This window comes from Ranitomeya variabilis, chromosome 1, assembly GCF_051348905.1.
Source record: "Ranitomeya variabilis isolate aRanVar5 chromosome 1, aRanVar5.hap1, whole genome shotgun sequence".
Taxonomy (NCBI): Eukaryota; Metazoa; Chordata; class Amphibia; order Anura; family Dendrobatidae; genus Ranitomeya; species Ranitomeya variabilis.
Genome location: NC_135232.1, coordinates 298,921,480 through 298,945,950, shown reverse-complemented (window position 1 = coordinate 298,945,950; position 24,471 = coordinate 298,921,480). Strand labels below are relative to the sequence as shown.

The window sequence follows — 24,471 nt, the reverse complement described above, 5'->3', positions numbered from 1 at the left end:
AGCCATATGAAGCCCAGCATTGTCATGCATCAGAAGGAACATCATAGGTACTCTGACTGAGAATGCTCACAATTCGGTCTGGTAATTCTCAGTCGGTGCACCTTTGGCTAGCACATGGAGGGCTGTGCAGCCCTCAAATAAATGCTTCCCACACCATTACCGAACCACTGCCAAACCGGTCATGCTGGAGGATGTTGCAGGCAGCAGAACGTTATCCATGGCGTCTCCAGACATGTCTGTCACATGTGCTCGGTGTGAACTTGCTCTCATCCGTGAAGAGCACAGGGTGCCAATGTGGAATCTGTCAATCTTGGTGTTCTCTGGCAAATGCCAGTCGCCCTGCACAGTGTTGGACTGTTGGTACATCACCCATTTGTGGACTTCGAGCCCTCATACCACCCTAATGGAGTCTGTTTCTGTCAGTTTGAGCAGACACATGCATGTTAGGGGCCTGCTGGAGGTAATTTTGCAGGGTTCCGTCACTGCTCATCCTGTTTTTCCTTGCAAAGGAGTTAGCTGTCCTGCTGCTGGGTTGTTGACCTCCTACGTCCCCCTCCACGTCTACTGGTATTTTCTACATGCTCTAAATAATGTGCTGACAGACACCGCTATCCTTATTTCCATCTCACATTGATGTGCCATCCTAGATGAGCTGCACTACCGGAGCAAATTCTGTGTTTTGTAGACACCGCCTCACTCTACTGTACAGTACCTCCAGGGGTAAGAGCAATGACAAAATGCAAAAGTGACCAAAACAACAGCCAAAAAGGATGAGAATAGAGAAATGGTTGTTGTGGTCACCAACTGCAGAACCACTCCTTTATAGGGGCTGTCTTGCTAATTGCCTATCATTTCTACCTTTTGTCTGTTCCATTTTCACAACAGCAAGAGAAATTGATTAACAATTGGTGTTGTGTCATAACTGGACAGGTTGATTTCACAGACGTGATTGATTTGGAGTTACATTGTGTTGTTTAAGTGTTCCCTTTATTTTTTTGAGCAGTGTATATCTGTCATCCATAGGCTCCCATGTCAATAAAATGTATAATGTTTCTGCAGGGGGCGACCATATAATAAAGCTCAGTCAACTGAGGTAAAGTGGCCAGTGTATGCCAAAAGGACCTCTTGTAGTGTATGAGACATAGTTGTATGCAACAATCATGAGACAGGGAACCTAGAAGAGTAAATACTGTATATACAGCTAGACTAAATTGTTAAACATTCCCCTATATTATTTGTATCTCTTTATTTCTTTAAATATTTTCCAGTGTTTATTGGGACTATGCAATGACTATTCGTCTTGAGGAAATTGTGTATCTTCATTGTCACCAACAAGGTATGCATTCAATTCTTATTTTGTGGGCTTTGTAAGAACAACGTATCTAATTTTCTACGGCTCAGCAATGAAAAGGTTTAGTGCAAATATAGAAGATTATGTCATGCATTTACCCAGATTTGTCATTTTTGTACTGTAAATTTTTCATTCCATTGTATCCTAAAGGGGGCTCGTTCAGGTGAGTAGTTGAAACATCCGTATGCTATCTTTATGCAAAACTGATATTATGAACGTTTGTACACATTCTCTGATGGTCTGCAATTTAAAAATTGAAGTATATACTACTTTTATCTTCCGGGACAAACTCGTCCATTATACGTCAATGGGTGCGCAAAAAAACGAATTACATTTAGATTACCATCATTATGTTGTGTATTTTTCACTGATCCATTGCAATTATTAAGATAGGAAACTGTATTGGTTATTAATTATACACCCTTGGTGTAGTCATGCAGCTTCGGTGCACCATTCTCCTCCAGAATTTGGATGTCCCTCTCCTTTTTCTCTGCTTATGGACAGTGTTCTCTTGTCCAGAGCCAGCGCTGTCTCAGGAGACTGTTGGTTCCTGTGCTCACTTCCTTTAACAGGTTGTAGATTTGAATGTGTGTGCTCGCCACTCTCTCCTCTCAACTGCAACTGCTTAGTTGTACTGTGTAGTGTGCAGTCACAGCAGAGAGGGGAGAGCTGTGTGTGCCATGTGAGACCACAGGCTCCTGCCTACTCCCGAGACAACCTGACTCTGGGCAAGCAAGCGCTGTCAATCAACAGAGAAGGAGGCAGGGTTATCCAAATTCAAGGGCTGGGACAGTACACTGAAGCTGTTTGGCCACACCAAAGGTACAGCCAGCAACCTAATTAGTTTATAGAAATAAGGAACATTTTTTTGCACAACAGAGGGACAGATTAATGTGGTAAAGGTATGATTTGTATAGGGACTTAGTCCCATAAATAAATATATGCTTATTTTAAATTGTGTTTAAAAGTCCAAAGGTGAACTCTATGCAACAACAAATCATTGTTGCCCTCACCGCTTTAGCACTACCTCTCCGCTGCTGCCCTCAGTCATTGCTAACTTGGCTGCATCAGTGACGTCACGATTATAGCCTGTGACCATTACCACCAATCACTGGTATCGTCAACTTGTGCCATTTACAAGGGAATGACATGTGAGCCCAGTAATTGGCTGCAACAGTCACATACAATTGTGACGTGGCTGCTGTGGCCATGTCAACAAATGACTACAGAGCAGCTAATAGGCAGCGTTGGAGCAGCACAGTGTGACTAAGATTGATTTATATGGTTACACAGAGAAAGTTAAAAAGTTAATGGTGGAAAATGCCTTCATTATAAAAATAATTTAGGGTATATAGGAGAAAAGCATTTTTCATATTCTGTACCTCATTGTCCAATGGCAGGAGTAACTATTATTGTAATCACACTTTAAATCTGTTTTTATATTCAGTGGACAGTGGTGGCACCGTAGTTTTAGTCAGTCAGGATGGAATACAGAGACCGCCCCTCAGGTTTCCCCGTGGCGGGCATCTCCTCCAGTTTCTCTCGTGTCTTGAAAATGGTCTACTTCCACATGGACAACTTGATCCTCCATTGTGGTCTCAAAGAGGAAAGGTATTCCAGATATTAGTGCACTGTTGAGATTTTTTTTTATCTATAGTTTAAAGGGCAGATCCGCTCAAAAACGAACAGCACGTTTTGCCATCTCGATGAGCTCTGCTTGGCTCTTTTCATATTCGCCACAGAGGCTCTATTTGGGGATTTAGCATAACTCAATGAATCCATTATGCCTCTTGGGTGATTCAATGAAAGTTATTGGATTACCTACAATGATATAAATGTTATAAAAAATGCCTTGCTACTGGCAAATCATACAGGTGCATCTTACAAAATTAGAATATCATCAAAAAGTTAATTTATTTCAGTTTTTCAATACGAAAAATGAAACTCCTATATTATATAGAGTCATTACAAACATAGTGATGTATTTCAAGTGTTTATTTCTGTTAATGTTGACGATTATGGCTTACAGCTAATAACAACCCAAAGTCATTATCTCGAGAATTTAGAATACTTTATAACACAAGCTTGAAAAATTATTTTAAATCATCCGAAATGTTGGCCTACTGAAATGTATACTTGGTAAATGCACTCAATACTTGGTGGGAGCTCCATTTGCAACAATTTCTTCATCATTGCAGTGTGGCATGGAGGCGATCAGCCTGTGGCACTGCTGAGGTGTTATAGAAGCCCAGGTTGCTTTAATAGAATCATTCAGCTCGTCTGCATTGTTGGGTCTGGTGTCTCATCTTCCTCTTGACAATACCCCATAGATTCTCTATGGGGTTAAGGTCAGGTGAGTTTGCTGGCCAATCAAGCACAGTGAAACTTGTTTTTAAACCAGATATTGTTACTTTTTGCATTGTGGACAGGTGCCAAGTCCTGCTGGAGAATTAAATTTCCATAGTGTGAAGTATCCACAATCAAGATGGTTTCGGGAGCCATGTCATGTGCTGGTGTAGGTCCACTGTGTTTTATCAAGACCAAAGTCAGCGCAGCCGTCTTTTTGGAGATGGAAATTTCATTCTGCAGCAGGACTTGGCACCTGTCCACACTGCCAAAAGTGCCAATTCCTGGTTTAAAAACAACAGTATCACTGTGATTGGTTGGCCAGCAAACTCATCTGACCTTAACTCCATAGAGAATCTATGGGGTATTATCAAGAGGAAGATGAGAGACACCAGACCCAACAATGCAGATGAGCTGAAGGCTGCTATCAAAGCAACCTGGGCTTCCATAACACCTCAGCAGTGCCACAAGCTGGTCTTCTCCATGCCACGCCGCATTGATGCAGTAGTTGATGCAAAAGGAGCCCCGACCTAGTATTGAGTGCATTTACTGAACATACATTTCAGTAGGCCAACATTTCGGATTTTAAAATCATTTTTCGAGCTGGTGTTATAAAGTATTCTAATTTACTGAGATAATGACTTTTGGGATTTTCTTGATTGTAAGCCATAATCATCAACATTAACAGAAATAACCACTTGAAATAGATCCCTCTGTTTGTAATTACTCTATATAATGAGTTTCACTTTTTGTATTGAAGAACTGAAATAAATTGACTTTTTGATGATATTCTAATTTTGTGAGATGCACATGTATGCACATGTATGTACATGTGTGTGTGTGTGTGTGTTTATATATATATATATATATATATATATATATATATATATATATATATATATATATACATACACACAGTGGGGCAAAAAAGTATTTAGTCATTCAGCAATAGTGCAAGTTCCACAACTTAAAAAGATGAGAGGCGTCTGTAATTTACATCATAGGTAGACCTCAACTATGGGAGACAAACTGAGGAAAAAAAAATCCAGAAAATCACATTGTCTGTTTTTTTATCATTTTATTTGCATATTATGGTGGAAAATAAGTATTTGGTCAGAAACAAAATTTCATCTCAATACTTTGTAATATTTCCTTTGTTGGCAATGACAGAGGTCAAACGTTTTCTGTAAGTCTTCACAAGGTTGCCACACACTGTTGTTGGTATGTTGGCCCATTCCTCCATGCAGATCTCCTCTAGAGCAGTGATGTTTTTGGCTTTTCGCTTGGCAACACGGACTTTCAACTCCCTCCAAAGGTTTTCTATAGGGTTGAGATCTGGAGACTGGCTAGGCCACTCCAGGACCTTGAAATGCTTCTTACGAAGCCACTCCTTTGTTGCCCTGGCGGTGTGCTTTGGATCATTGTCATGTTGAAAGACCCAGCCACGTTTCATCTTCAATGCCCTTGCTGATGGAAGGAGGTTTGCACTCAAAATCTCACGATACATAGCCCCATTCATTCTTTCATGTACCCGGATCAGTCGTCCTGGCTCCTTTGCAGAGAAACAGCCCCAAAGCATGATGTTTCCACCACCATTCTTTACAGTAGGTATGGTGTTTGATGGATGCAACTCAGTATTCTTTTTCCTCCAAACACGACAAGTTGTGTTTCTACCAAACAGTTCCAGTTTGGTTTCATCAGACCATAGGACATTCTCCCAAAACTCCTCTGGATCATCCAAATGCTCTCTAGAAAACTTCAGACGGGCCCGGACATGTACTGGCTTAAGCAGTGGGACATGTCTGGCACTGCAGGATCTGAGTCCATGGTGGCGTAGTGTGTTACTTATGGTAGGCCTTGTTACATTGGTCCCAGCTCTCTGCAGTTCATTCACTAGGTCCCCCCCCGCGTGGTTCTGGGATTTTTGCTCACCGTTCTTGTGATCATTCTGACCCCACGGGGTGGGATTTTGCGTGGAGCCCCAGATCGAGGGAGATTATCAGTGGTCTTGAATGTCTTCCATTTTCTAATTATTGCTCCCACTGTTGATTTCTTCACTCCAAGCTGGTTGGCTATTGCAGATTCAGTCTTCCCAGCCTGGTGCAGGGCTACAATTTTGTTTCTGGTGTCCTTTGACAGCTCTTTGGTCTTCACCATAGTGGAGTTTGGAGTCAGACTGTTTGAGGGTGTGCACAGGTGTCTTTTTATACTGATAACAAGTTTAAACAGGTGCCATTACTACAGGTAATGAGTGGAGGAAAGAGGAGACTCTTAAAGAAGAAGTTACAGGTCTGTGAGAGCCAGAAATCTTGATTGTTTGTTTCTGACCAAATACTTATTTTCCACCATAATATGCAAATAAAATGATAAAAAAACAGACAATGTGATTTTCTGGATTTTTATTTCTCAGTTTGTCTCCCATAGTTGAGGTCTACCTATGATGTAAATTACAGACGCCTCTCATCTTTTTAAGTGGTGGAACTTGCACTATTGCTGAATGACTAAATACTTTTTTGCCCCACTGTATATATGCTAATTCAACACTTGTTACCTATCTGTAATGATTAAAGCTAATTGCAAGTTTATACTCTGTTTTACAATGTACTGTTTTTTTAAAATAAAAAAATAAAATTGGCTTCCAGTTAGCAAATTTCCTATTACAAATCCAAGTTTACCACTGAGGGTGGAATACTGAAATATGGATGTGCAGTGCAGTGCAGCTCCCATTTTCTTTTGTGGATCAGTAAGACACTCATTTTTTTCATTGTACTGTGTTTTATATTTTTTATGCAGTATATTTGAAAATGATAAAAACATCCACTTTTTCGTGAAGCCTGAAATTTGAAATTACTGAATCAAATAATAAACTTTTTTTTTATTTTGTCAAATTTTGCGTAATTTTTATTCATTTTTATATAACATAGGGCAAAGTATTTCCCAAGCTGAGAAAGAGGAGTCCTCAGGGTTCTTCGGAGTCCACCTCTGATAAGGAAGAAGACGAAGCAACAGACTATGTATTCAGAATAATATACCCAGGGAGCCAATCTGAGTTTGGTATGGAGAATATTGTACATTTTGTTGTGATAATCTGATAAAGCTAGAATATTTAACCCCTCTGTAAACCCTCTAGCAGACTCAAGTTAAAGGTATTTTCTACCACTGATTTTTCAGCACACTGAAAGTTGTACATTGTGTAGTACTTGTGAATTGTACTGCAAGCCCTTACCCATTCATTTGTATGATAGAAAGCGTGCGGTATCACTCGCAGTCTCTGTACAATGTATAGAGCTATGCTACTTCCAGTATGCGGCATCATCTTCAGTCAGTTAATCATAGGTGGTGTCATGAATTAAGCAAACACCAATCTGTTATTGCTGACTTATCCTAAGAATTGGTCATTAATATTACAGGCCTAGAAAATCCCTTTAAGGAATGGAAATTTAATACAGTAACTTGATCAATGGATTTATTTTTAACATTTAATTACCGTAACCAAAAGTTGAAAATCTATAGACATTGGTCCCCGATTCATCATTTGCATTTTTTTTAAGTCCTTTTTTAATCTCTTGGTATTAGTTGCTGTTTTTACCACCATATTCATCAAAATGGTACATATGATTCATGAATTTGGTGCAGAGTCAAAAAATTGGCTTCTTTGCTATCTATGAACTGTTCTTGTGACTTTTGGCATGAAAAGTCGCAAAAAATTGTGCCAAAATTTGAATGTACTTGAAAACACAGCAGGGGTGGACTGGAGTGAAATTGTCAAATTTTGAGACTTTAAAAAGACGCAATTGATGAACCAGGCAAAAACATCTGGAATTGCTGCTTCACCCAGCGGAAAACAAAACTAGACAAAGTAGACTTTAAAAAAGTGCAAATACAATAATGAATTGGGTACAAACATAAAACGGTACAAAACTAGCAAATTGTCACAATGGCAATGATAAATCAGGGCCAATATCTAAATGCGAAAATGCTCTTTCAACATACGTCATTGAGTAGTAATGCTGGCATGACTGTATAGTATTCTCATTATGCTTCTCTTTTGTTTGTAGTTACAGTTCACCATCATTTTCATCTTTCTTTAACACATTCCCCATGTTTCACCTCCGCCTACCATATGAGGCCTGAAAGTCAAACTTCAATGGTCCAAACACATGCTGAGGAGTGTTGCCATACCCCTGACATCCCGGGTTTGCTTTAACACACTTTCTTTGCTTTTGTATGTGCTGACACCAACATCTTTTCAAGCAAATCTGATGACTTACTGTACCTGGACACATGCAGGTTGTTTTCATCAGCATTGTGTGTGTGTGTGTGTGTGTGTGTACATATACAATATCTCACATATGTGTGTACATATACAATATCTCACAAAAGTGAGTACGCCCCTCACATTTTTTGTAAATATGTTATATATTTTCATGGGACAACACTGAAGATATGACGCTTTGATACAATGTAAAGTAGTCAGTGTACAGCTTGTATAACAGTGTAAATTTGGTATGACCTCTAAATAACTCAACACACAGCCATTAAAGAGAGCCTGTCAGCAGGAATTTGCTAAGTAAACTACAGTCATTGTTATGTTGGCGCTGTTACCCTGATTAAAATGATACAGTGAAGAAATTCGTTTTATGGTTCTTGTGTAATATTTGTGTTAAGTTTTCATTTAATAATATACTCATATTTTGGGGCAGGCCTGTAGGCAGGTTTTATCTTGGTGCTCTAGACCAGAGCACCAAGAAAAGACCTGCCCACTGGCCCATCCCCAAGCACAAGCATGTTCGTTAGCATAGAAACAGACATAGAGAGAGACACAGACAGATACACAGAGAGAGTTAGAGACAGAAGAGAGATGCTGTGGCGGGGTCTCTGACATACTTTGCGTTGCTGTGGTGGGGGTCACTTACATACTCTGCTGCTGTGGCAGGATCTCTGGAAGGGGCTGCGTACGTATGAGTGGTTTATGTATGAGAGAGAGAGTTTGTCTCTTTGTCTTTATATGTCTGTCTCTGTCTGTATTTCTCTCTGTCTGTGTTACTCTCTTTGTCTCTCTCTGTCTCTGTGTCTATCTCTATGATGATGAACACGCTTGTGCTTTGGGGCGGGCCTAGAACACCAATATAAGACCTGCCTACAGTCCCGCCCCAAAGCATGAACATCTCATTAAATGAAAACTTCATACAAACATTACACAAGAACCACAAAACGGATTTCTTCACCGCAGGTATCATTTAAATCAGAGTAACCTCACTAACATGACAGTGCCTGTAGTTTACTTAGCAAAATCCTGCTGACAGGTTCTCTTTAATGCCTAAATCGCTGGCAACAAAAGTGAGTGCACCGCTAAATGAAAATGGACAAATTGTGCCTAATTAGCCATGTTCCCTTCCCAGTGTCATGTGATTCATTAGTGTTACAAGATCTGAGGTGTGAATAGGGAGCAGGTGTGTTAAATGTGGTGTTATCATTCTCACACTTTCTCATACTGGTGTTAGGGATTGTGATTCTGTGCACCCAACTGGGAATGATTTGGGTCCGGTGTGACGCTGCTCCAGTCGCAATTGCCGTCATTGGAGGTGGAGCTGCCATGCATGCAGGGAAACCGTTCCAATCTCTTGGAGTGTTGCATTCTGGAGTAGTTGGATGTGTGAGGAGGCGGGAAGCCATATCTCCCACGGATTTCACTGCCCGGGGAACATGGGACCCTGTGTTCTCCAGTTGCCAGGCAACGCTGGATGCTGCTGTTTCTGGTACTAGGCAGTGGTGGGATTGTGTCCATTCTGCTGTGAAAGGTAGCAGAGAGTGGTTTTCTAGGGATGATTGGGAGGTAGTCAACACCTTATCAATTCCTTCAGCATCAGGCGGGTTATTTAACCCTGCTCCCTGATCAGGTCTTTGCTGTTTATTGCAGTTCCTATGTGCTTTGGAGGTGAGTGGTGCAGGCAATATTGGTAGCTTCTTTTCAGGGTTTTCCTTAGGGTTCTTCCCCTGGTCTCTTTGTGCTACACTCCCAGGGGTTCTTGCAGAGGTACCCATCTGGTTCTAGACGAGGCATCGGCTGCATCGCCAGCTGCCAGGTATCTCTGGGAGCAGGGTGCAGAGTATTCCCGGTCCTCAAGGGCCCATCTAGCTGGTCAGCTTGCGCCATGTGCGTCTGTGGCTGCGCCTTTGATTTTTATTTGGTGCCAGTCTTGCTGGGTTTCTCTGCGTAGCACATAACAACTGGCTACTGGAAGTTCAATATTGCACCTCATGGAAAAGAACTCTCTGAGGATCATAAAAAAAGAAATGGTGCTGTACATAAAGATTGCCCAAGCTTTAAGAAGATTGCCTACACCCTAAAACTGAGCTGCAGCACGATGACCAACACAGGACAATGGTTAAAAAGATAGGTTCCACTCGGAACTGGCCTTGCCATGGTCGAGCAAAGAAGTTGAATGCATGTGCTCTGCCTCATATCCAGAGGTTGTCTTTTCAAATTAAACGTATGAATGCTGCCAGCATTCCTGCAGAGGTTAAAGAGGTGGAGGGTCAGCCTGCCAGTGCTCAGACCATACACCGCACACTGCATCAAATTGTCTGCATGGCTGTCATCTCTGAAGGAGATCCTCTTCTAAAGATAATGCACGAGAAAGCCTGCAAGTTGCTGAAGAGAAGCAGACTAAGGGTACCTTCACACTAAGCGACTTTACAACGATATCGCTAGCGATCCGTGACGTTGCAGCGTCCTGGCTAGCGATATCGTTGTGTTTGACACGCAGCAGCATGGGGTCCATTTACTGTTCTGCTGTTACAGGTAAACCTACTCTCACCTCTCTCTATGCCTAATGTTTGTGCATTATCTAGCATGTGGTCAGTATATTGACATACATAGTGGCATTATTCTATATACCTATATTATGCCTTATATTTGAGCATTACAATGTGGCCAGTATGTTAAGTTATATACAGTGGCACTATTGTCAACTTCTCTAGGGCTTATTTATACTCTTTTAGGTTAATATACCTCTTTATTCTATTATATATATCTTGTAGCCCCAGCTTATATATGACATGTAGTGCTGACCCATGCATTTCCATCTAGCCCACATATATGGAATACTGTGCATTTTAGCACTTAGGCTATTATTTGCTTGAACTATCTATATATTTTTTCTTTCTTTACTGGGCTTTATTTATTAGGGAACACTTTATGTTGGATAGGTGTATCTATATATGTATTTCCTCAGCAGACAGTATATGTTCTGTCTTATGTTTCTCCACTGATTGTCATTTGGACTTTACTAGAATTTTTAATGTATTACTAATAAAATTCATGTTTTTTAATTGGCACAAAGCTTCCGTTTTGGTTCTATCTTTTGGATATTAATAGCTGTATGTTGAGTTATTTAGAGAGCACACCAAAGTTACACTGTTATACAGGCTGTAAACTGACTTCTTTATATTAGATCCAAGTGTCATCTCTTCAGTGTTGTCCCAAGAAAAGATATAATAAAATATTACCAAAAATGTGAGGGGTGTACTCACTTTTGTGAGATATTATCGTACATATATTTGTATGTATGTATGTATGTGTATATATATATTACGTGTGTGTGTGTGTGTGTGTGTGTGTGTGTGTGTGTGTATATATATATATATATATATATATATATATATATATATATATATGCACAAACACATACGCATCCTCCTCTGCAGTACAGTTTCTACGAATGGTGGCATGATGGCTACCAGCTCATACATCTTACCTCTCCTTTTACACAAACTCATTTCTAAATGCTTAAAATTATGGTTAATAGTGTACTGCCTCTTGATCAGTACAATTTATGCAGATTCTCCCAATTACTGTTCAATCATAGCTGTTATAAATGAACATAAAGTGCCTGCTTTCCAGCACTTGCAGCTTCTGTTTCTCAGTGAGGGTAGAGTCACACACAGCAGTCGACACTCAGCTTCATTACATCTGAAGCGGATGTCAAATGGATTATAACAAAATTGATTCTAGATCGATTGCATATTGTTAATGTCTGCATGATCATGAAGGAACTGTGCAGCCGTTAACAATAAGCGTACAATGTACACTTGAAAGACACTGTGACTTTGCTGAAGAAGCCGCATTGCGCTTGCATCTCGGCTGCCCTCTGAGTGACCCTGCCTTCAGCATTTATTCAGATCCTGTTTTTCAAATTTTAATAATTAAAATCTATTGATTAAAAACCTGCCTTTGTGTTCCTGATGGTATGTGATACAGATATCATCTTACAGCTACAGCTACTTCTTCGAATGTGCACTTCCATTCATGGTTATTCTCTATCACCCAAACAACACAGAAAGAGTTTAACCCTTTTGTGACTATTGTCATCAATGTCCTGAACAAACTTTGACTAAAAAAAATATATGATTGCTTGAGTAAATCAATTCAGTATGGTCAGATTATACTTGGCACTTTTAAAAGGGAGTGTGGTCACACACTTCCTATTTATGAACTGAAGTATAGCCTAAGTTTACAAGTCCCTCTTACATTATGACAAGCTAGACCTCTTATTGAGACTTTTAGCTCGTTGAAGGTGCCATGGATTTACTCAGTGTTGTAAAGATTCACTCACTTCCCAATTCAGTCTGTTGCATAAAAGACACTGGATATATTTCCTGTTTCCCGTGGAGAGTGCACATTCGTGATTGTATAACAAATCGCTTTATTAAATCAAATCTATTACCAGCAGTGATTTGCCCCAGATTCTGAAAATTTGTTTTTGATCAGGATTTTCAGTACATTTTCTAATGCTATTTTCCTCTTTAGTGCCTCAGGATTTTATAGATCCTCAAGGGGTTGGGTTGCCTTCAATGTGGCAGCCCAGTACTCGCAAATCCTCCTGCTCCTCATGCTCTCATAGTGGATCTTCAGATGGAGGTCCATCCAATGGATGCAATCATGAGAGGTAAGTGCATGAATTAGTCTTAGTTTTTTTGCTAAAAATAGAAGTTTCAACTTCTGATGTAACACCAACACACTAATAGTGAATTTGGGCCATTGTTTATGATGTGGACATATGATAAAAATAAGTTTTATTTGCTTCAGACCCTCTCATAGCAACAACCTGTGAAAAATACTTACAAAAAAAAAAAAAAAAAAAAGGAAAAATTACTTTATTAGTGGGATCGTTTGGGTTTTTAATGTGTATGTGGGCATTCCAAAGAGAGCGAGAATGATCTGGCATGTTGGATTTCCATTGACTGTCCATTCTGTTGTCTTGGAGATAAGCCGCTACCAGATGAGTTTCTATATCATTCAGAACTGTATTTGCGCTCTTAAAGAGGACCTGTCACCAGGTTATATGTAGCCATTTTCTCTTATTTTATTCCTGCTTCTCCCCTGAGCAATCCAACACCGCAATCTTTATCTCTGTCCTTGGGATAGAGTTGGGAGGCCCAGATACATTCGTCAGATGTACATCTAATGTATAGTGTCATCTTTAGCTTTAATGTACATCAAATTTCTGTACAGTGCCTGGGGTTACACTTCCCTGACTGCAATTTACCAGAGCAAACTTGTGAAGACATTTCTGGAAGATTGCTGCTCTGAAGTGCCCAGCTCAGAACTGAGTACAAAATAAATAATTAAACTTACTCACCAAGTTACAATTTTTATGAAAATTAAGTACCGTATATACTCGAGTATAAGCCAATCCGAGTATAAGCTGAGACCCCTAATTTTGCCACAAAAAACTGTGAAAACGTATTGACTCGAGTATAAACCTACAGTGGGAAATGCAGCAGCTACTGATAAATTTCAAAAATTAAAATAGATACCAATAAAATTAAAATGAATTGAGATATCAGTAGGTTGTGTTTTTGAATATCCATATTGAATCAGGAGCCCCATATAATGCTCCATACAGTTCATGATGGGCCCCATAAGATGCTCCATATTAAAATATGCCCCATATAATGCTGCATAAAAGGTTAATGATGGCCCCATAAGATGCTCCATAGAATATTATGCCCCATATAATGCTGCGCAAAGGTTGATGGCCCCATAAGATGCTCCATAGAATATTATGCCCCATATAATGCTGCACAAAGGTTGATGGCCCCATAAGATGCTCCATAGAATATTATGCCCCATATAATGCTGCACAAAGGTTGATGGCCCTATAAGACGCTCCATAGATTATTATGCCCCACATAATGCTGCACAAAGGTTGAAGGCCCCATAATTTGCTCCATAGAATATTATGCCCCATATAATGCTGCACAAAGATTGATGGCCCCATAAGATGCTCCATAGAATAATATGTCCCATATAATGCTGCTCGATAAAGGTTGATTGCCCCATAAGATGCTCCATAGAATATTATGCCCCATATAATGCTGCTCCATAAAGGTTGATGGCCCCATAAGATGCTCCATAGAATATTATGCCCCATATAATGCTGCTCCATAAAGGTTGATGGCCCCATAAGATGCTCCATAGAATATTATGCCCCATATAATGCTGCACAAAGTTTGATGGCCCCATGAGATGCTCCATAGAATAATATGCCCCATATGCTGCTGCGATTTAAAAAAAGACATACTCACCTCTCGTCGCTGGGGGAGAGGTGCTGGTGTCCTAAGCAGGCGAGGACACCGGCGCGCTATGGGGGTCAGGTGCCGGAGTCGCCGCTGGCTCAGGACACGGTGTGACGGGGTGTACGGCAGAGCAAGAAGGGACAACAGGCCAAGGGATGATTCCACAGATTTATTATCAAGAACGCTGGAACAACACATGCAGGTAGATCTACAGAGTCCACAATTAGTCTAACGGAACAGGTTCGGGGGCACCTCCCGATAATCCTTGTGCCAGCTAACAAAACAATAGTCCACACGAGTCCAAGCGATCACAAAACAATCCCACGAACGACGAGATATGTCCTCAGCTCAAGTCTCGCCCCGTTCGCTTCCGCAGTCACAGATGGACATGGGGTCTTGCCTCAGCTAAGAATCCCCACTCCTTCTCCTTCAAAAGTCAACTCACATCTGATCTCAAAAATAAGAATGGATTGTCTGAGCTCCTGGGATCCGCCCATGAAGGGGTAGGGGTCACACCTTCTATCAATGGTTGGGTCCATCAGAAGATTCTATTCTGGTCGACTTCGCTTAGTCTACGTAGTATGTACATTTGACTAGCCACCTGCTGTGAGGAAGAATAGCTATTCCAGTAGAGGTGTTGACAAAGCTTAATTACATTATAGCTTAGGGCTGCAAGTATTGGGGGAAGGAGACATTGTTACAGGTGAACACCCAGCACAAGAAAATACATAAATTACAGCTAATAGAAACCAGAGAACAGTTACATACATCAAATGGCATATTTTCAAATACAGGACAGGGCAAAAGTACATATCATGACAATCCCTTCCCCTCCCAATTTGTGTATGTACTAGGGACCTCTACAGGTCACTGGTTAAGTACACACGGGCAGAGCGTAACTTACATGTGGCTTCATGCAGCCACGAATTGGCATCTTAGCTCTCCCACATCATTGCCCAGGAGAACATCTGCAGGCAGACCACCCATCACCCCAACCACACATCGCCTGACCCCAAAACCAAAGTTCAGATCCACAGTGGCTGTGGGAATAGTCCTCCATTGTCCACCAGCCAGTTCAACGACAATCCCAGGTCCTCTATGGATTGCCTCAGGCCGAACCACTCGGGGATCAGCCAGTGTGAGGAAAGCCCCTGAGTCACAAAATCCAATAAGTCTCTGTCCATCCAGCACGACCTCCTGCAAGTGCTTACCTCGATGAGCAGAAGTCGTCATAGCTGCAGGTCGCACACCATAAACTCCTAGTGGTGCAACATGGGTGGGTGAGGCACTAGGCCAGTCCTCACTTAGTGGTGACATGTCTTCCTCCATGGCACTTGGCTGTACATAATTAATAATATGACTGGGTACAGGATCAATCCTCATTTGAACAGCTGGGCAGGAGGCTTGCAGATGCCCGAGTTACCCACATCGATAGCATCTGTGCTGGGTCTCACTCCATCCAAGGCGTCCTCTTGGGCGAGGGGTAAGGGAACCTGGAGGCCGGCTCCCACCTAAAGGTGCTGTAGGGGTTTGAGGACGATTCCTCCATGGGCTGGCTGGGCATGAGGCCTGCAGATGCCCCGGATGCCCACAACCATAACACCTGCGCTCTGCTACTTCCTCTCCTCGTCGTATTCCAGAAAATGCAGTAGAAGCAACTGGAGGCACATTTACACGGGTATCAGCATGAGGTGGTGGCTTAGAGGAACAGGGAACAATGGGGACAGAAGAACTGGGGGCCACCGATGTTGTGGAGCTGGTAGGCCTCTCTCCATCCTCCAACAGAACCCTCCACTGAGGCTTGATGGTGAGAGCCTCATCAGCGAGAGATGCAGCTTCTTCCACTGTCGCTGGTCTCTTCTCACGCACCCATTCCCGGATCTCAGCAGGGCACTTGAAGTAAAACTGCTCTTTTAGGATAACCTGGAGGAAGGTCTCCCAGGTTAAGGCCTCCTCTGCCTCCAGCCAGCGATGACATATTTGTTTGAGTCTATGAGCATATATCTTAAAAGACACTTCCCCATCACAAGCTAAAGTACGGAACTGAGTCCTGTAAGTGTCTGGCGTCACAGCATAATGTTCTAGAATAGTCTGTTTAATCTCCGCATACTCACGGTTCCCCCGAGGGTCCATAGCTCTATAGGCTTCGGCAGCTCCACCCTCTAAGAGCCCCACAAGATGTCGGACTCGCTCCCTGTCCGGGACTTCCATTAATCGACACTGATGCTCAAAGTCCTGGAAGAAGCCCTCAATGTCGCCTGCAGCCTCATTAAACGGCTTGAAGTCTTTGCGGGACACTCTGGGGAGTTCCCTCATGGTGGGTGCTGGGGTTACAGTCTGTCTGGAGCTTCTAGCTGTTTCCAAAGCGATCTGCCTCTCCAGCAATGCCATCTCCTGAGCTCTCTCCTCGGCTCTGTGAATGGCCTCCCTGTCCTCGGCTCTGTGAATGGCCTCCCTCTCCCTCTCCTCGGCTCTGTGAATGGCCTCCCTCTCCCTCTCCTGAGCTCTGTGAATGGCCTCCCTCTTATCGTTTATGGTGGCCTCTTCTCCGAGCAATGCCAACTCCTCCTCGTACCACACAACCCACTGACTTTTTTGGGTATTTACCTCCGGCTGCAGTCTTTCCTCCATTTGCTGTGAGGATCCTTCCTCAGCGTCATCTTGCAGGCGAACTCCTTCCAAAGCCTCAATTAGCTGCTCCTTGGAGAGTCCTTTAAAACGGACTCCTACTTCACGGGCCTTTGATTGTAGGCTCCCCAAGTCCAGTTCTTGTACTCTGCGGTGCTGGTTCCCGATGTTGGGCCATTGTCCTCCATTCCTTCTGCTCTGATCCCGCTGCTTGCCACCAGTTTGTGACGGGGTGTACGGCAGAGCAAGAAGGGACAACAGGCCAAGGGATGATTCCACAGATTTATTATCAAGAACGCTGGAACAACTCATGCAGGTAGATCTACAGAGTCCACAATTAGTCCAACGGAACAGGTTCGGGGGCACCTCCCAATAATCCTTGTGCCAGCTAACAAAACAATAGTCCACACGAGTCCAAGCGATCACAAAACAATCCCACGAACGACGAGATATGTCCTCAGCTCAAGTCTAGCCCCGTTCGCTTCCGCAGTCACAGATGGACATGGGGTCTTGCCTCAGCTAAGAATCCCCACTCCTTCTCCTTCAAAAGTCAACTCACATCTGATCTCAAAAATAAGAATGGATTGTCTGAGCTCCTGGGATCCGCCCATGAAGGGGGTAGGGGTCACACCTTCTATCAATGGTTGGGTCCATCAGAAGATTCTATTCTGGTCGGCTCCGCTTAGTCTACGTAGTATGTACATTTGACTAGCCACCTGCTGTGAGGAAGAATAGCTATTCCACTAGAGGTGTTGACAAAGCTTAATTACATTATAGCTTAGGGCTGCAAGTATTGGGGGAAGGAGACATTGTTACAGGTGAACTCCCAGCACAAGAAAATACATAAATTACAGCTAATAGAAACCAGAGAACAGTTACATACATCAAATGGCATATTTTCAAATACAGGACAGGGCAAAAGTACATATCATGACACACGGCACTTGCGATATTCACCTGTCCCCAACTCCACCGCCGCGCGCTGCTGTGTCTTCTGGGTCTCTGCAGTGACAGTTCAGGCAGAGGGTGTGCACTAACCATGTCATCACGCACTCTGACCTGAACATCTCAGCCAGAGGACGCAGAAGACACGGCCCAGCGGCGGAACAGGGACAGGTGAATATGGCATGGCTCACCCTCCCCCGTCATACTCACCCCCTCCTGGCGCGGTCTCTGCTTCTCAGATCATCTCCTGTGCCGACAGCTTGTTCCTGTGTTCAGCGGTCACATGGTACCGCTCATTAAAGTAATGAATATGCGCTCCGCGCCTGTGGTAGTTGGGTTCGCGTCCATATTCATTACTTTAATGAGCAGTACCACGTGACCGCTGAACACAGGAAGAAGCTGCGGGCGCCGGAGACCATCGGAGAAGCAGGGAAGTGCAGAGACCGTGCCAGGAGCATGTGAGTATGATGTGACAGCTGCCGCTCCACCTTCCCTGCCCACTCCTTGGGACAATGACTCGAGTATAAGCCGAGAGGGGCACTTTTAGCCTAAAAAAATGAGCTGAAAATCTCAGCTTATACTCGAGTATATACGGTATATGCATAAGCGAAAAAAACTGTTGTAAAGAATAAAGCTATAATTATATCCAGAATATAAAATTGGCCATTTATTCGAAAATCAAAAGATAAATTGTTGTATGCTAATAATTTTACTATGAAAATATTTTAACCTGAAACTACTTTTATTTAAGAGCACCTCTTAAAATGTTATGCGACAATATGAAGTATCAAATTGTCTCCAGAGCCTTCTATGGGTGTAAGTACTTCTTTCCATCTATCTGCCTATCTCACTATTGATTTATTTATCTAATTGTTCATCTATCTATCAATCTATCTATCCGTCAACGTGATTCCCAAATCATACATCATCAGTACAGGTGCAGCCGATGGCTAAGCTGTGATGTTTCCATAACACCTGTAGAAGAAGTACTTATAGAAACAGTAAATCAATCAGAGCTTCACTGCTTCCTTAACTCCCATTTACAGCTAAACTCAGTCCACTTGATTGTTTCCATAATCCCTACAGTTTGTGTTCCCTGTATAGAGACAGATTTCCCCTTCTCAGCAATGAAAAACTGGCATGGACAAGAAGTATATTCTATTTTTTTTTAAGATCAGTGTCTCTCAAATCTACATAGATTCTGCTGACATGTAATATATGGTCATATAAGATCACATTGTTGGAGTAACAATTTCTAAAACGATAACTCACCAAAACTCAATTAGCACCGCACAAAGATTTTCATTGCTGGATCTCTCTGACGCAGCAGCTATACACACAGCTATTTAAGTAAATATATCAGTGCTTTGAATTTTGTGACAAACTTTCAGTCATTAAAGGAGATTTCCGGGCATGTAGTTGCTAACACAACTGCCTGTGTGTATTACCTGGCTCCGGTCACTGACCGCTCCTGCCAGAGATTCAGCTATTCCCTCGCAACAGAGCAGCAGTATCTCTTCCTGTTGACCTGGTGTGCCTACTGGTGTTATGCTGATTGACATTCCCTGTTAACAGGAAGAGAAACTGCTGCTCTGTTGCCAGGGAATAGCTGAATCTCTCTGGCAGGAGCGGTCAGTGACCGGCGTTGGCTACAACAGGCAGGTAGTTGCCTCTGTTGGCAACTACAAGACGTTATTTTTATTTTTTTTAAGTCTCTGATATCCCCTTTAAAGGAAATATTTCAGCCCAAACTAAATATATATCCTTCTTCACTCAGATTTGCCACTTGCCTGAGTGGAAGCTCAGACTCTGGTACAAACTAGTACTGCTGATGTATATGTGAAAGTGAATGTTTGCATTTAGTTTGCCATTATGCTTTTATTTTTTGTTATTTCTAAAAAGTTTGCCAATAGCCAACACTTAAACCAATTATGCAGCTATCACTTGTAGTGAAAAGTTTTTTTATTTAAGATAATTGGTATTTCAACATATGGATAGGGCATGATGCAAAGCAAGTTGCACTGTTTCATTGTGTGAGCATCATATTTTTAGTTGTCTCATCATATCACTGCAGTAAATTGACAAAATTCAGGTACATATTCACAATATGTAGACTAGACCTCATGTAGTTTAATCCTTTAGAAAAGTTTCAAAAAAAAAAAAAAACTCCCAGCAATTCCTCCCATAAGGGCACTCTGTGAGGGACAACTTTCGGTATGAAGTAAGCACCTATCCATGTAGTGCAGCTTTCCCTGAGAAGAAGCTTACCTGTAGTTTCAAAATGCATGGGCTTCTTTTCAAGAAAACAATCTCCAAAGTAATATGCAAACTAGTGACTTATTGAGCCTGAGTAGTCTGGAATACCATGCCTCAGTCAGACAGGCCACCCAGCTCCTACACCTGCTTCGGTAAATGAAGCCTGCGCTGTGAATCATTAAAAAGTAGGGAGGAGTTGGGAAAACATTCACAGTGGAATGGTGATCCGGACCACCCTCTAGGCACTTCTGCTGCTGCTGTTGTTTGAATTTTTTTATTTATGCTGTTTACCATGCAGTATACATTATTTGTTAACTTTACTGTTTGTATTGTTATGTTTGTTACTTTTTACCAACTTGCATGAATTTTATTTAACTTCTTTATACCACTGTAAGACTTTTACTGTTTATTTTACTTGTAATCGTTATTACATTATATTGTCACAGTAAACTAAGGCTAGGTTCACATTGCGTTAGGGCAATCCGTTTAGCGCTAGCGGATTGCGCTAACGCAATGGTTTTTTAGGGGCCGCGTTAGGGGTCGCGTTAACGTCCCCGCTCTCGCAGATCCCCGATCTGCGAGAGCGGGGAACGGACCTCGGGCGCGCCGCGGACGCTGCAAGCAGCGTCCGAGGCGCGCCACAGAAGAACAGCACATCGCTAGCACGAGCCGAAAAAGGCACGCGCTAGCGATGCGCTACAGGGAAACTTCACATTGCTGTCAATGGGTGCGCTAACGGACCCGTTGCACGGCGTTAATTGTGACATTTTCGCCGTGCAACGCTGTCCGTTAGCGTGCACACATTAACGCAATGTGAACCTAGCCTAATAGATTTGGGGACAGCTAGTGGAAAAACTGAGCTGGTCAACTACATAGGGCAGTGTACTTTGCTGCCATATTTAGCCATTGACCCCTCAGGTGTCATAGTGTGTGGGATGGCGTTACAAAAGGAGCCCCATACTTTTGATTACATAGATGCTGCCACTTGATCGCTTTTGACCATGGCATCTAACTTATTGAACAACCAATGTCATAGATAGCTCCTATTTTGTCTAATACCACTGGAAGTCAGCTGTCAATCACAGTTGTTCTTCTATGGGTAATTGGAGTACAGCCCTACATTACATTAATGTTGCTCATTTTTAACTTCAAACATCTCTAAAAATATATATATATATTTTTTTTACTTTCTTTTTAAATAAAAATCTTGTATGTTTTATTATAGGGCTTGCCTACTGCAGACATTTGTCTACTGTGAGAACACATTTATCTGCACTGGTAAATCATAAAATAGTCTATCCTGATGCCCCAGTTGATGCAAGCTTCGGTCTTACTTTAGATATGTGGCAAAAATACTTGGAAGATAGTACGGTGAGTTAATACTTTTTATGGAAAAGCCCTTCCTGATGCTTCAATGCAATGCAGAGTGTTAATTGGAAAGCTACATTGCATTTAACTGCTGCATGAGAATTCATCTACACTTTGTAAAACAGGAGTCAACACTCTTTATTTGGTCAATATTCCACATAATCAGTTAGCGCTACATGAAGGTGCCACACTAAATCTTAAAGGTGTCTTCCTACAAACGATATTTAAATGTTGGATTGATTACAACTGTTCTGCAAGTACAGGGCACCCAAGCCCACTGGTACTTCTCTCCAATACCATATGGAATACACAGCAAGACCTAGTCAAGGTCCAGACCTAAGTCTCATTGAGAATCGGTGGCAAGACTTGAAAATTGCTGTTCACAGATCCACTCCATGCAATCTTACTGAGATAGAGCTAGTTTGCAATAAAAGAAGGTGCAAAGATTTCTGCCTATAGATGCGCAAAGTTGATAGAAAAATATCTTGCTATAGTAATTGCAGAGAGCAGTGGTCCTACAGAGTGTTGACTCACGGGGGCTTAATACAGTGCACGTCACAATTTTCAGATTTATATTTTTTAAAAATATTTCGAAAACTACATATAATTTCTTTTTCTTTTTTCACAAATACTTACTATTTTGTGTGAAAGTATATCATATATAATCCCAATAAAATTAATTTAAGTTTCTGGGTGTAACATGAAAAAATATGGAAAAGTTTTTCAAGGCACTGTAGTACCAGAAAAGAGGATATACTTGAGAGGAAATTAGAACATAATGAATTAAATAATACACATGGAGGGAAAGTATAAAGGATAAAATGGAAGAGAATAAGACAAACTAAAATGGAGACACATAATACAAAAATGACGTAAATAGGCAAATTAATTGAAAATTAGAATATTTATGTAGAAATACATTTTAATGTATATTTTCATGTTACATTTGTATGGTAATCAAATGCAGCAGCCAAATGGCTTAACCCCTTTCTGCCATCGGACGGAATAGTATGTCCGATGGCAGAACCCCCGTTTTGATGTGGGCTCCGGCGGTGAGCCCGCATCAAAGCCGGGACATGTCAGCTGTTTTGAACAGCTGACATGTGCCCACAATAGGTGCGGGTGGAATCGCGATCCACCCGCACCTATTAACTAATTAAATGCCACTGTCAAACTCTTGACAGCGACATTTAACAAGCGCTTCCGGGCATCCGGATGGAAATGCACACATCGGTGACCCCCGTCACGTGATCGGGGGGTCATCAGCGCGTCGGCATGACAACCAGAGGTCTCCTTGAGACCTCTATGGTTGTTGATGCCAGATTGCTATGAGCGCCACCCTGTGGTCGGCGCTTATAACAATGCAGTAATTCTGCTACATAGTAGCGATCTGAGCATCGCCTCTATGTAGCAGAGCCAATCAAGTTGTGCCAGCTTCTAGCCTCCCACGGAGGCTATTGAAGCATGGCAAAAGTAAAAAAAAAAAAGTGTTTAAAAATATGAAAAAAAATATGTCCAAATCACCCCCCTTTCACCCCATTCAAAATAAAACAATAAAAAAAAAATCAAACATACACATATTTGGTATTGCTGCTTTCAGAATCGCCTGATCTGTCAATAAAAAAAAAAAGGATTAACCTGGTCGTTAAACGGCGTAGCGATAAAAAAAATTCAAGCCGCCAGAATGACCTTTTTTTGGTCGCCGCTACATTGCATTAAAATGCAATAACGGATGATCAAAACAACTAATCTGCACCAAAATGGTCTCAGTAAAAACGCCAGCTAGGCATGCAAAAAATAAGCCCTTACCCAACCCTAGATCATGAAAAATTGAGACGCTACAAATATCGGAAAATTGCACAATTTTTTTTCTTTTTTTTTTTTTTTTAGCAAAGTTTTTAATTTTTTTTCACCATTTTGATAAAAAAGAACCTAGACATGTTTGGTGTCTATGAACTCGAAATGGCCTGGGGAATCACCATGGCAGGTCAGTTTTAGCATTTAGTGAACCTAGCAAAAAAGCAAAGCAAAAAACAAGTGTGGGATTGCACTTTTTTTGCAATTTCACCTCACTTGGAACTTTTTCCCCGTTTTCTAGTACCCGACATGGTAAAACCAATGATGTTGTTCAAAAGTACAACTCATCCCGCAAAAAATAAGCCCTCACACGGCCATATTGACAGAAAAATAAAAAAAATTATGGCTCTGGGAAGGAAGGGAGCGAAAAACAAAAACGAAAAATACCCCTGGTCATGAAGGGGTTAAATAAAGGATTATGAGATAAACCTGTTACAGTAACGTGTGTGTTCATCGTACATGTGCCCCCAAAAATTATAGGTAAGGTAACTGATAATTACATGGTCCATGGAGGCAGGCAGACGCTGGAAATCTCTGGCCAGAACCTCTCCAGAAGTCCACTCAATCACACAGTGAACGATGGATATATAAGGAAGACCAAAGGCCCACCTTATATACACATAACTGCAACTATTTTATTAGCTTATAATAAAAACAGGTAAAAGTGAGAGGCAAACGCAGGGTCACACCTAAAAATATAGAAGATATGTTGATCCTACAAAAATCCATCATAGTCCCTATTTAAACCTTTCGGAGAGGGTTTTCAGTTTATGAATCCAAAAGGACTCATGTAGTTTAAATTGACAAGAGGGTAAAACCTCCTCCAAAATTTGGAAACCAAGTGAGTTAATACTGTGGCTGTTAGAGGTAAAATGTTGTAGAATAGGTAATTAAGCTTTCGCCTAACTGATTCATAAATTGCAAACCCTCTCTCCGAAAGGTCTCAGAAATCTCATTCACGTTGCTTGCTGATACTGTAAAAAGCAGCATTTTTCACCTATAAAAATTCCACGGAAAAAACGTGTGTGAGCAAGCCCTTATAAATGCATCTATCTTTAGAGTTATGCTGCTTTATGGTATATGCTGTTTATATTTATAAAAAAAATAATAATATAAGCAAATGGAGTATTCAAAAT

General features: G+C 41.6%; 1 protein-coding gene across 1 annotated transcript in view; it reads left to right on the top strand.

Annotated features, from left to right (window-relative positions):
- The window catches only part of SGSM1 (small G protein signaling modulator 1), a 331,551-nt gene that overhangs the window by 254,756 nt on the left and 52,324 nt on the right, over positions 1-24,471 (top strand). Inside the window, exons 10-15 of the mRNA XM_077295680.1 lie at positions 1,269-1,336; positions 2,799-2,962; positions 6,622-6,751; positions 12,510-12,648; positions 18,606-18,670; positions 21,336-21,481. Coding sequence (XP_077151795.1) covers positions 1,269-1,336; positions 2,799-2,962; positions 6,622-6,751; positions 12,510-12,648; positions 18,606-18,670; positions 21,336-21,481 — 712 coding nt within the window. The remainder of the gene's footprint in view (positions 1-1,268; positions 1,337-2,798; positions 2,963-6,621; positions 6,752-12,509; positions 12,649-18,605; positions 18,671-21,335; positions 21,482-24,471) is intronic.